General features: G+C 44.0%; 3 protein-coding genes across 3 annotated transcripts in view; 2 read left to right on the top strand and 1 right to left on the bottom strand.

Moving 5' to 3' along the window:
* The first annotated feature begins 369 nt into the window (after positions 1-369).
* On the top strand, positions 370-1,502 carry morn3 (MORN repeat containing 3). Its single transcript, XM_076284967.1, has 5 exons — positions 370-514; positions 608-765; positions 869-1,028; positions 1,133-1,317; positions 1,416-1,502. Exons 1-5 carry the CDS (start codon positions 370-372, stop codon positions 1,488-1,490), a joined length of 723 nt encoding a protein of 240 aa, XP_076141082.1. The 3' UTR covers positions 1,491-1,502.
* A 949-nt stretch (positions 1,503-2,451) lies between these two features.
* Positions 2,452-5,812, bottom strand: orai1b (ORAI calcium release-activated calcium modulator 1b). The gene is made up of 2 exons (XM_076283840.1): positions 5,496-5,812; positions 2,452-4,651 (listed from the first exon to the last, which is right to left on the bottom strand). Exons 1-2 carry the CDS (start codon positions 5,607-5,609, stop codon positions 4,064-4,066), a joined length of 702 nt encoding a protein of 233 aa, XP_076139955.1. The 5' UTR covers positions 5,610-5,812; the 3' UTR covers positions 2,452-4,063.
* A 513-nt stretch (positions 5,813-6,325) lies between these two features.
* The window catches only part of kdm2bb (lysine (K)-specific demethylase 2Bb), a 43,643-nt gene continuing 37,334 nt past the window's right edge, over positions 6,326-12,634 (top strand). Inside the window, exons 1-6 of the mRNA XM_076283842.1 lie at positions 6,326-6,682; positions 7,238-7,382; positions 7,586-7,664; positions 7,751-7,797; positions 10,098-10,276; positions 11,718-11,824. Of these exons, the coding sequence (XP_076139957.1) occupies positions 6,623-6,682; positions 7,238-7,382; positions 7,586-7,664; positions 7,751-7,797; positions 10,098-10,276; positions 11,718-11,824 (617 nt within the window). The 5' untranslated portion in view covers positions 6,326-6,622. The remainder of the gene's footprint in view (positions 6,683-7,237; positions 7,383-7,585; positions 7,665-7,750; positions 7,798-10,097; positions 10,277-11,717; positions 11,825-12,634) is intronic.

Below are 12,634 nucleotides of genomic sequence, written 5' to 3'. Positions count from 1 at the left end.
CACGATTCTAGGATAGAACTAGAACTTGGTCTGATGTGTTGCTAGGTTACCAGAGGACGCGTGCTGTAGCTGTAGCAGGCCATGAATCATGGTAGCTGTTTCGGCATTAACCTAAGGTAGTGCGCAAATGTGTCTCTCAAATGCCTTGTTCAAATCTACAGTGAACTAAGCTAACAGTAGTCGTTCACTGAACCAACATAGCCAACCGTTTTGTTCCATAAAAGGTAATGCTTTCGGCGTTTTCTCCATGTCTTTATGGGTGCTAGCCAACCGGGTGAATAGCTAACATTTAGCCAAATACATAATGTTACATTGTCCAAAACATCTACAGTAATTTGTCAAACGACTGTTAATGTAATATTTGAAGGAATGCCTCATAAGAAGATACCAAAAGCAACAGTGCCTCCAGTAAAAATCTGGGAGCAGAAGGCACAGAAGTGTGGATTGCTGCATAGTGTCTATTCCGTCAATGGGGACAAGTACACTGGAGAGTGGCTTGATAACAAAAAGCATGGTAATTTTTAACTGCCAAACCCTCTTCTCTTATTCATTATTCTTCTTGTCCTAATAACGCTGGCACCATAATAATTTGTTTTATGCACACAAGGTAAAGGAACCCAGGTTTGGAAAAAATCAGGAGTAATATATGATGGTGATTGGAAATATGGCAAACGGGATGGATATGGTACATTTAGTCGTCTAGATCCTGCAACGAATGACTACACAAGAATATACTGTGGAGAATGGAAACATGACAAGAAAGATGTAAGTGCGAACTCATGAAAGTTTTAGTATTGTTTTTGTATGTTTATGTTATGCTTTTAGTGAACTTGTACCTTGTTAAACTAATCTTGCCTATGCCGTCAAGGGCTTTGGGACGCACTTCTACGGCGAAAATTCCTGGTATGAGGGAGAGTGGTATGAAGGCTTGAGATGTGGATGGGGCAGAATGTACTATGCCAACGGAGATATATACGAGGGTGAATGGCTGAAAGATAACCACCACGGGCAGGGCATGCTCCGACTTGGTATGGTCTTGACTTAATCAGTCATTGTTATACAGATACATCACTATTCTTCCAATGACACCTGTGCAGATTATCAGTAACAGGTCCTGTAATCCATGTTCAAGCCAATGAGAACAGGTACGAAGGTGGCTGGAGGCAAGGGAAAAAGCACGGTCCTGGAAAATTCCTCTACCTGAAGAAGGGTCAGTTGTATGAGGGCAGATGGGAGAATGGAGTGGCTAAATGTGGGACAGTGTCAGATTTTGGGAAAGAAGAAGCACCAAACCCAACAATGTACCCTATTCCCCAGGTGAGGACACATTAGGGTGTAGAATGTTAAATGCTCTGCATCTAATCATACTGCCTTAATGCTAGTAAGCAATTCCATTATTATTTTTCTCCTTAAAGATTCGGCTGTTGGATATGAATGCTGTTCTAATGGAAACAAGTTGTTTAGTAGAGGAAGACTCAACAGAGTCCTGAAAATTACCAGCAAATCCTGCCTTTAGCTCACCTCAAGGATTTTTGAGACATTGCACCAACACACTTGGAGCAAACATCAACTGCACCAATAGGGTTTCTCTACCAACCCGTGTTTGTGTGAATGAACGTCGCAATAAATTCAAGTTGTCACTCAAGTTGACATTTACTGATTTCTGGGGCATTATCAAGAAATACTAAGTACTAAATACTACGTACTATACAGTAGTAGTATCCCAATACCTAGGCTACTCTGTGTGTGTGTGCGTGCATGTGTGCACTAACGGCTCCCACACACAGCTGCGTTCCGTCAATGCATGCCAGTGGGTGTTCCCGACGGTAGCTATGCAAATGACTTGAAGTAAAACCGTAATGTGATTGGTTGGTGCCGTCCGTAGATTGGCTTGATTGGCCGGTGCCGTCTGTCGGTGCAGCAACAGCTGAACTCCTCAACGCGAGCGGCGGGAGAAACGCGACGCGACGGACCGAACTGAATTGTGGGTCCGTCGCGTCGCGTTTCTCCCGCCGCTCGCGTTGAGCAGTCAGCGTGTCCCGTCGGGAACACCCACTGGCCTGCGTTGACGGAACGCAGCTGTGTGTGGGAGCCTTAAGCAAATGCATACAGTGATACACTGCGATTTATTGTTCCAATTTATGACATTGTGTGTATTGGAAATGAAATCTCAATAGCCATGTTCTTAGCATGGTAAAATTCTCAACTCTGATGTCCTTTGCTGTGCTGTAACTCGATAAAAGAAGCAGAGCAGTGACATTTTGTGGTCTTCAAAAGAACACAGAATTGTATCAGAATAGATGCAAAATATCAAAGCAAAAATAAATTAAAGACATTGTGAGATGACACTATTGATATTTTCACCCATCTCGATCAAAAATGGTCAAATTGTTGCAAAGTGCTGCTGTAAATAACATAGATTCACAGATTCATAACTAAAATGCCAATTTATAAAAATTCAGTTGAAAACATACAACTATTGATTAACATTTGACAACAAAATTCACAAAATCATTTTATACAATAGTCAGTCATTCATAAATGTTCAACATTTACATATTTTGTGAAATGGTATAAATACCTACATTAATGGTCACAAGAACATAATCATCTATATGTATGCCTGCTACTGGTGCGTGTGGCATTAAATCTTCATGAGCTTATAAACTTCAAAAGAAATTCAGAACCACTACAAACAACTTCAGAACACTGATAATTTCACAGTAACAATTAAAATCACAATTAAGATGCAATTAGCAAGGTCTCATAATACCAACATAATTTTCGAATACAAATGGGGAGTAGTTATGTCAATTATTTAAAAATGAGGCACACTATGTTCAGGCTTCTGCGCTGCAGAAACCAAGCAGAAAGAATAGGGTGTCACACTAATATTTACTGATATGACATGTCCAGAATTATCACCCAATGAGAGTCTATAAAATAAGCCTACATTTAAAAATATCCTTCATGCATGAACAGCACATTAAATGTCTGGCTTTCTTGGCAATAAATACACATTGCTCACACAAGGCATTTTAGACACCATGTGCGAAGCAGAATTGTTCACCCTCTAATAGGGAATGTGTGCTGGGATCATACCGTCGTGAGAGTAGTTTTACTCTGATGATGTTGCAATTGTAATCCTGCTCAGTACGAGAGGAACAGCAGGTTCAGACATATGCCCGGATGAAAACAGCTACAGCACCTCTAGGAAAATCTGTAAATGCCCTGAACATTCAGTCTCCAACAAGCGTCTCTTCCACTTTTAAATCATTACCTTCATTGAAATGTACACTGTGCAATTAATTCAGTCAGTGTAGAAAATTCAAATACATGCACAAACATGCATGAGCTCATATCAACAGCAGCAGCTGCTTTTTTTTTCTTAAGTTAACAGCGTAGGAAACTATGGACTTATATGCCAAATTGACATCAATTATTTTAAATGATCTGTTTGATTGTCCCCAGCCCAGGGTGAAACACCATTATAAATACATATTCTTCATGTAAAACCATAAGGTCTCAGTGCCCTAATTTAAATACTAGGCAAAGTGCACAGTGTAAAGTCTTACTAAAGAGTGCCTAGTAACTACACATGATTGCAAATGTAATACCATGAGAAAGATCCTAAGCACAAACAGTAGTGGATCAGCTAAAAGCTCTCACACCACATGATGCCCTTAGCTCATGCAAGACAACTTTGCCCAGCATTTAAATTAGGGTCCTAAAGTTTAATTGTAGCAGGGCAGCCTGCTGTTAATGTAGCCTACCCTTATGATTACATATTTTGGTTTAAAGTGGACCACCAACTTCAGATGCCACTCTCACTGATACCTGATCTTCAGAAATGTTCACAATTGAAGACTTGTGCTTGTTGGCCAATCATGTCCCCTTACAGAGAATTTTAACCTTCCACAGACACAAGCTCTCTAACACCATAATACTGTCCTCAGACTAAAAGTGCATGAGCTGAACTGGCAACAGTATGCCCATGCAAACAGGGAGGGATGAGAATGGTTCATAACATCCTCTCCTCCGACCCCAGCAGCACTCGTCCTGCTCAGGGGTAATGAGAGGTTGGGGACTGGAGAGCGGAGACATCCCCTCTGTTGTCCAGCTCGTTCTGCAGACGCGTCAGATCCTCCAGTTCTTCCAGCTCTTCAAACTGCCGGTCAGTCTTGTGGCTGACCAGCGACCGGTAGAAGTGGACGGCGAACACGATGAAGATCAGGCCGAACGGCACCATGATGGACGTGGAGGTGATGGCGGCCCACACGCCGGCGCTGATGGTGCCGTTCCGCAGTTCCGTTGCTGGCGTCCCTGGCGTCCTGCTCTTCTCAGGCCTCACCGGCAGGAACTTGACCCAGCAGAGTAGGACGACCTCGGCCAGGAAAAGCAGCGTACCGATGACCGTGGAGAAGGCCCAGGCCAGCTCAATGTGGCGGTGCATGCGCTCGTGAGGCGACTCCTTCACACAGTTCAGATTGTGCACGTTGCTCACAGCCTCGATGTTAGGAAGAATGCAGGTGCTCACCATAAGGGCGAACAAGTGAACGGCCACCAGGACAGTGGTGCAGGCACTAAACGCGATCAGAAGGCCAGGGTGGTAGTCATAGGTGTTGTCAAGCTGGACTTCCACCATTGCCACCTGGGTGGGAGAAGAAGGGTTGCAGATCATCATCTTTATGGAGCCCCAGGTAGTGATTTCCAACTAATGTGCAATCTTAAAAAAGGGATTCTGAGGACCGCCGATTATGCGAGCTGCAAAGACACTGGTTACTACCAAAAAAGCACCTCCCAAACTCACGCCCCACTATCCAACCTGGAGTATGCGGGTTTTGGAGGAAAAAACGCAGTACCTATGCGGATTGGGTGCCAGCGAGGAGAAGACACCTTCTATTTCAACTGATTCAACTGATGGCAGTGCACAGCCCTGCATTGCAACCGTGACATGATACTACCACAGCAGTCATGGCTATAGCTTCACAGAACAAAGTTCAAAGACAAACGAAACGAGAATGGCTAAAAGAGTTTATGGTCTACTGATCAGTTAACGGCCGGTTATGTTGTTACACCAATATGTAAAATGATAACTAACGTTAACATGGTTAACAGCCCGGCTAACAGGCTGCTACCATCGATTACCAGGCTGAATCGAACCTGCTGGGTCTCCAGATATGTGTCGGATATAAGGAGGTAACGTTAGATGAATACATGGGCTATGTTAAAAAAATAAAAATCGATGACTGCTTTAACTTATTGTACTCTAAATGCATTATCCTTTCACCCGCTATGCAAGACTGATGGGGTGCCTAAGCTCATGGCTAGTGCAGTAAGTTTCTAACACGTGCAGTAAAGTTGACATAACACAATCACATTTTGTCTGACGAAGTTGGAAAATAAAACAGTAAAACTAACAGTACCATAACGATTCCTCTTCGACACATTATATTTATTGACTGACCAAGGGATTTTGGTCTAGAGGCACTCACCATAGCAAACCCTGACAGAAGGGCTGAGGTTCTACTTGATGCCTTGAGTTTAGCTCTACTCAAGTAAAGCTTCCTCCAAGACAGCGCCTGCAATGAGTGCTCGCTCCGACTCATTGTGCAGGAAGAGAAAAACTACAAACTTTCACTACTAATATTTAAACGTAGACTATCCAGTTCTGCCAATCACATGGAAGTGTTAAGATTAATGATATTTAAGGAACTTAATACCACACGGTAATTTCACAAAACGGGTCTTGCTACTACGACTAGTTCTTTCTGCCAACTGTAACGAGTAAAGGCACATCTGAAGCTGACTGAAAAACCTGCACTTCATATTACCCAAAATTCCATGCGAAACACTTCCGCAGTCAAGTCTACCACCTAGTGGTTATACCCAAATACTGCAATACTTTCATCTATTTATGTAACGCAAATGTAGCCGACCATCACAGAATACTATGGCCCTTATCAAATATGCACGATGGGCACATTTAAAGTCAGCATAGGAAATTATCATAATTTGGTTTATTTCAAAGAATTTATACATATTTCTATAACACTTCTGAGCATTTTAAGGTTTAATTCGTGTAACATTAGTTGCTCAAACTGCAATAGAACTTGTTAACATAATTTGTCTATAGGCCTACCCACTGCACCATTTGTTTTATAAAATGAATACAACAGCTGCATTACTAAATGTCAGTATGCGGCTTATAACTGTTAGATGAGATGTTTAATTTATGTGTCATATTCGTCGGTTTAAGAGTAATCCTAGCCCATCTGTGATCAAGCATCACACCAGTACAATCATCAGCGCGTGCGTGCAGGACGTTGCAGACTCGTGACACAAGGAGAGGGAAAAACAAGCGAATATTTCGATTTTAAAAACGATTACTCGGGGAAATGCCACCAACATGACCTTTTATAGCGTAGAGGGCGCGAAGTGCGGGCGATTTTTAGGGCGAACTTGTGAATAAACATGACGCACTACGTTGAACAACAATGTTTTGATTCTGGGCCGTGACGTCATCTACCAGTACACGAAAATGGTTCCCCTTTAGTTTTGATTCGGGAAAACAAACTGCTGGCAACTTTAAATGTGTCATCTTGACCAAGTGAAGGGCTGAATGCAAAACGGCCAAGAACTTCAAGACATGGAAGCGTGCGCAGAGAGAGGACGCAAGCTGGTGTGTAGCTTCGCCCTTTTTTATTGATAGCATTTTCAACGGGACTTTGAGTCGGGTGAAATCTGTATTGTTGCTACCAGATCATATTCTCAATAGACTGAGCACCATCTGCTTCTTGTCCGAGAGCTTTCACTCAGCGATTTTTGTCGGGAAATATTATATGGCTTTGCACTGTAGCCTTGTGCCGACGATAGTGTATGGTTTATCATTATAAAGCTAATTGGCACTCTAGGTCTAATCTGAACTGACCTCGCTGCGATATTGTGATATGACCTTCATCGTTAACTGTAACGCCCAAGAGTGGTAATAAATTGACGTCGATTTGGGCTGTGTTTAAGATCTGTCAGTATTTCTCTGAAATGAGCATGTTGAATTGAACATAGCTGCACCTGCGGGATAGGACAGGACTGCTGGTGCCCTGAGCAAACTGTTAATAGCCGAATATCATGCTATCAAAATTCAGCCCACCTTCGCGTGTTCAACCATAAGTCGCGCAACTGAGGTAACTGTAACCTATGCATTTTAAACACCTCCATCACTTTTGTGCGTCCACAGCGCTCCATCTGCCGGAGAATGTATGATGAGAATGAGGATTTCTCCGATGTGGAGGAAATTGCGAATGTCAGAGGTTTCAGCTTGGAGGAAAAACTTGAGAGCGACTTGTACAATTCCAATTTTGTACAACGCATGGATGGAAAAGGTAGTCTTTACAATCTCATTCATTGCAGTCTCAGAGAAAAGTTCTCTCTGGGTCCTGACATAAGGTCCAAAATCATGTTCTCACCCTGCAATGTGTGATGTCAGTGGACCGATTTGATGCTAAGTGGGTGCTTCAATACATTCCATAGGCCTAAACTTTCTCTGCTCCTGTTCTGTTTAAAACCAGTTTGCACTGTTTTGTAGATTTCACCTATGAATATGTTCAACGGGAAGCACTCAGAACTCCTTTAATTTTTGAAGTGAAAGATGGACTAGGCATCAGGTAAGACACCATCACACCTACAGTGCTCCATTTGATAAGGGGACATTGTATCTGAATATAGTCTTTTACTTTTTGTCTGTGTACAGAATGCCTGATCCAGACTTTACTGTCAGTGAAATTAAAGCTTTGGTGGGTAAGTTCTCATTTTTATTGTGTTCTCCACCATTACTTTCTGAATGTAGGTGTGATGCAATGAAATGCATCTCTGGTTTGTACATTATGTGCAAGCGTGAAAAACATCTCAATTTTGACACCGTTCTGCTCGGTCGTAAACTGCTTTCAGAGATAATGTGTGTACATGTGGGTGCTAAGATATATTCCTACAGAACCACAACACAGTGACGCTTCAATCAGCCTACATATTAGCCGTGGGTGCACGGCACACCGGTATGACTCTGCGCAACCATAGCGTAGGTCACTGGGTCAGGATGTCTGCTGCTGACAGAAGCCATAGTGGTCCTTCATGTATGTGGAATGCATTGTGAAGACATAGTGGTCCTCCATACAGTGTGGAATGCATAGTGAAGACATAGTGGTCCTTTATCTACAGTGTGGAATGCAGTTGTGTGACTTGGCGATCAATCTTGACGACAATATGTGGAGCCACATGTAGAGATCACTCTTTCTCTCTCTCTCTCTCTCTCTCACTCACACACATACACACACACACACACACACACACACACACAGCGAAGATGGTTTTGAGAATTACTGATGACAAACCAACACTGAAGCTTGCGCTTAAAAGGTGAAAAATACCGAAAAGGCCAAGTAATCCACTCAGGATTCTTTTTTTAACGTCTAAGCAAACGACATGCTTTTAACGTTTCGGGTGACCCCCATCCTCAGTGTCATCAATAATAAAACATTATCGGCCAGCCGATTGGATGAGGAGAGGAGCGCATCGTGGCCGTGTGTGATGTGGGTGGGCCCAGTGGGGGCCGCAACAAGAGCAGAGGTCCTGTCTGGTTGTCATTAGTAACACATGCATGAAAGCAGCTGTGATGCCATAAATCGTCTGTAGGTGTGGGGAATTTTATCTGTTCAGCTGACCAACAAATGCGTTTTTATTTTCCTTTTAGTGTTAGACTTCAGGGTTATTGTCATGACTTGAACCCTGGCGTCCTGACGTGAGCTGAGATTTGGCCTTATTCTGTATAAAAGCGAGCGCAGCAGACTTACTCTCCCACACGTAGACGACAGGAAGGTGTCACAGGATGTGTGTAGATCACACCTCACGTCTCATTTCCTGTAGGAGCTTGTATTAGCCTCTCGGTCCCACGCGGTCATGTTTCCCCCGACGCGCAAAGCCCCCCATAGCCAATGATGCTGAAGCCTCTCTCTAGATTCGTTTGCATTTCTTACAAGGTCTTTAATAATATTTACATAATACATTTATTCATTTAGCAGATTTTATCCAAGGCAACTTACATATGTCAATTATATTACAAGGGCCACTCTTCCCAGACAAGGGTTAAGTGCCTTGCAACAGCGGATGCTGGGAATTACACCCACAACCTTTCAGGCTACTGCCTGCTAGCCAAGCTCCATAGCCACTACTCTACCACCAGTTGCCCATTCTGTGATGGGAATGTAGGCTATGCTGACAGCTCCCAGTGTCTGGACCATGGTCCATTTTGAGTGGTAGAATGCTGGTGATGCCTCCATCTTTACTGTGGGCCTAATCTGATACAGAATTGAAAAAGAGACACAAGAGAATGAGCATATAATGACTAATTTTAAAGCTGCTATCCTGCAAAGCAGTTTATGTGTGGCAAAGATACATTTGATTAAAGCAACACCAAAGAGTTTTTTGTACCTTAAAATAATGTTTCCAAAATTGTTTCCGTGGTTCATCAACTCGTAACAGGGTGAACGGCACTTCTGCATTCGTTTGCGGTCCTCTATCGGCTATAACCGCACTATGTAAGTTTGCCAGATGGGGTAGCGGATCTGTAGTTCAATGGAATGAGACATAAGAAACTACAAATTTGACTTGCATGATGTCGCAATACATCGTAGCATACTTTCATAAAATCATGCAACATATTCTACCTTGTCTGACATCGTTATTTACAAAGCCGTTGGATAAACAAATTGCGTGCGTGCGACAGAGGAAAAGTTCTTTGGTGTTGCTTTAATGCCTTGAAGTGTTTATCAGACTGTAGAGATAGTCATTCGGTTGCTTGGCATGCAATGCCATCTTCTGCCGTAGAGACCTCCTCTACTTCAAGCTTTTGATCCATCACTGGCTCTGGGATACTGCTGAGGGAAGCACTGGTGATTTGAGTTTGTAGTCTGGACTGATGTTTGTATGTTATGATCCTGCCCTCTAGTGTTGCTTTGTTAGAATTGCAGGTTGTGTAAACAGAGCAGCTACTGTGAATATGTATGAAAGTGTGTGTGTGTGTGTGTGTGTGTGTGTGTGTGTAGGAAGTCGTCGTGCTTTGGACGTGATGGATGTGAGCACACAGAAGGGGACGGAGATGAGCATGGCTCAGTTTGTGCGCTACTATGAGACGCCGGAGCAGGAGCGGGACAAGCTGTTCAACGTCATCAGCCTGGAGTTCAGTCACACCAAGCTGGAGAGCCTCATCAAAAGGCCTACCGTGGTGAGCAGGTGCAGGAGGAGAACAGCAGAGGGAGAGAGGAGAGTTGGAGTGGGTAGTGAGTTTAGCAACTCTCTGTTATCTCTGTAAGTGTTAAGTGATGGGAACAGAGAGTTTGATAGAGCAGTAACTCTCTAAAAGTGAAAGGGTGGAGGAAGAGTGAGTTGAGCAGAGAATGAGAGGAAAGGTGGATCATGATAAAGGAGAGTGGATGAGAGTGGAGGTGGAGATGATGGAGGAGGTGGAGAGTGGAGGTGGGGATGATAGAGCAGGGTGGATGAGAGGGGAGGGGCTGATAGAGGAGGTGGAGATGATGGAGGAGGTGGAGATGATGGAGGAGGTGGAGATGTTAGAGGAGGTGGAGATGTTAGAGGAGGTGGAGATGATAGAGGTGGTGGAGATGTTAGAGGAGGGTGGATGAGAGGGGAGGGGCTGATAGAGGAGGTGGAGATGCTGGAGGAGGTAGAGATGTTAGAGGAGGTGGAGATGTTAGAGGAGGTGGAGATGTTAGAGGAGGTGGAGATGATAGAGGAGGTGGAGATGTTAGAGGAGGTGGAGATGATGGAGGAGGGTGGATGAGAGGGGAGGTGGATCATGATAGAGGAGGGTGGATTAGAGAGGAGGTGGAGATGTTAGAGGAGGTGGAGATGTTAGAGGAGGTGGAGATGATAGAGGAGGTGGAGATGTTAGAGGAGGTGGAGATGATGGAGGAGGGTGGATGAGAGGGGAGGTGGATCATGATAGAGGAGGTGGAGATGATAGAGGAGGGTGGATGCGAGTGGAGGTGGAGATGTTAGAGGAGGGTGGATGCGAGTGGAGGTGGAGATGTTAGAGGAGGTGGAGGTGGAGATGATGGAGGAGGGTGGATGAGAGGGGAGGGGCTGATAGATGGTAGGGTGGAGGCTACAGAGGACAGCATGGAGGAAGTGGGATCATCCAGTGACTTGAGGAGGAATGATGCCCACTTTTCTACAGAGCAGAATATGTTCTAGTGTATGCTAACTACTTCCAGCGTATGCTAACTGCTTGTGTATGCTAACTGCTTCCGAGTGAGCGACTGTCATGTAGCACTGAATGCTCTCTATCCACACTGAATCTGTTTAATAAGCCCTTCTATTGCGTCATATGCAATGGTGCGTCTGACAAAAGTTTTGCTCAGAATGCTGGGCTGCATCGTGCTGCACAGCACTGTGTCAGTTGGGACATTCCTATTAAAAGCAATGTAATCAAACTGATTTAGTCGCTAACACTCGCTCACAACGCATGCAGTAGGATACAGTGTTAAAGTGTATGTGAGCATGGTAAATTTGTGTGTGTGTGTGTGTGTGTGTGTGTGTGTGTGTGTGTGTGTGTGTGTGTGTGTGTGTGTGTGTGTGTGTGTGTGTGTGTGTGTGTGTGTGTGTGTGTGTGTGTGTGTGTGTGTGTGTGTGTGTGTGTGTCTCAGGTGGATCTTGTGGACTGGGTGGATAACATGTGGCCACCTCATCTGAAGACACAGCAGACTGAGTCTACGAACATCATCACTGAGATGAAATACCCCAAAGTCCAGAAGTAAGCTCTCCTCAGTACACAACAGGCTGCAGGGTGGGACAGGGCACTAAATGTCCTTTATTTTCGATATAAATGCAGTTTAAATTTTGTCATACTGGCTGCAGGCCTGAGTTCATATTGTATATTTTCTTATATTCATCTTGTAACACAGTTTGGAGTTGTGCATAATGCATGACCTTCCAATAGTAAATTGTAGAGTAAATTGAGCTAGAGTCAAATGCGTGTCACACACGCATATACACACAGTTCTGTTTGACAACTCCAGGAGGTTGCTAGGCAGCAGGAAAGGCTGGTTATGTCAGACTACAGCAGGAGACTCTTGGAACTGGCTCTGCCAATGGAATGACAGTGAGAGAATGCTCTAAGGCAATCAGAACCAATCAAAGGCTATCTTAGCATCTCTTCTCTCTCTCCGCTCTTTATCCCCCTCCTCTATCCCTCTCTTTTCTTTCTCTTTCTCTTTGGTTGTTTATCTGTTGAATAGGCTACCTGGTTTGAATGTGTGTGTTTGTGTGTGTCAGTCTCTCACAAAAAATCGAAGGTGTGTGTGCTGTAGCCAGCATTATTTAAGCATCTTCAGCTGTCCTGGGACTCTTGTTAAAGAGTTCTGTAAATTCCTGTGAGTGTCCATCTCCTCCTGAAAGCGTAGCAGCATCGGCACGGCCTTCTGAGGTCTTCTGAGAAACCGGTACCTGTGTTTGGTAATGCTGACAGCATTGACAGCAGAGCATTTTCCAGAGCACCTTATTCGCTAGAAAGTTCCTGGAATATGGACATATTTATATCAACAGGACATTGAGTTTACCTACA

The sequence above is a fragment of the Alosa pseudoharengus genome, unplaced genomic scaffold (genome assembly GCF_046254945.1).
Source record: "Alosa pseudoharengus isolate Yale_2024_CS ecotype anadromous, Long Island Sound unplaced genomic scaffold, YU_APseudo_1.1 YU_APseudo_1.1_scf_14, whole genome shotgun sequence".
Taxonomy (NCBI): Eukaryota; Metazoa; Chordata; class Actinopteri; order Clupeiformes; family Clupeidae; genus Alosa; species Alosa pseudoharengus.
This window is presented reverse-complemented; position numbering and strand designations above follow the sequence as displayed.

Coding starts and splice junctions, on each gene's coding strand:
- morn3 (XM_076284967.1), top strand. CDS start 370: ATGCCTCATAAGAAGATACCAAAAGCAACAGTGCCTCCAGTAAAAATC. Junction 515..607: donor GCTTGATAACAAAAAGCATG/GTAATTTTTAAC, acceptor TATGCACACAAG/GTAAAGGAACCCAGGTTTGG. Junction 1,029..1,132: donor GCAGGGCATGCTCCGACTTG/GTATGGTCTTGA, acceptor TCCATGTTCAAG/CCAATGAGAACAGGTACGAA.
- orai1b (XM_076283840.1), bottom strand. CDS start 5,609: ATGAGTCGGAGCGAGCACTCATTGCAGGCGCTGTCTTGGAGGAAGCTT. Junction 4,652..5,495: donor TTCTGTCAGGGTTTGCTATG/GTGAGTGCCTCT, acceptor TCTCCCACCCAG/GTGGCAATGGTGGAAGTCCA.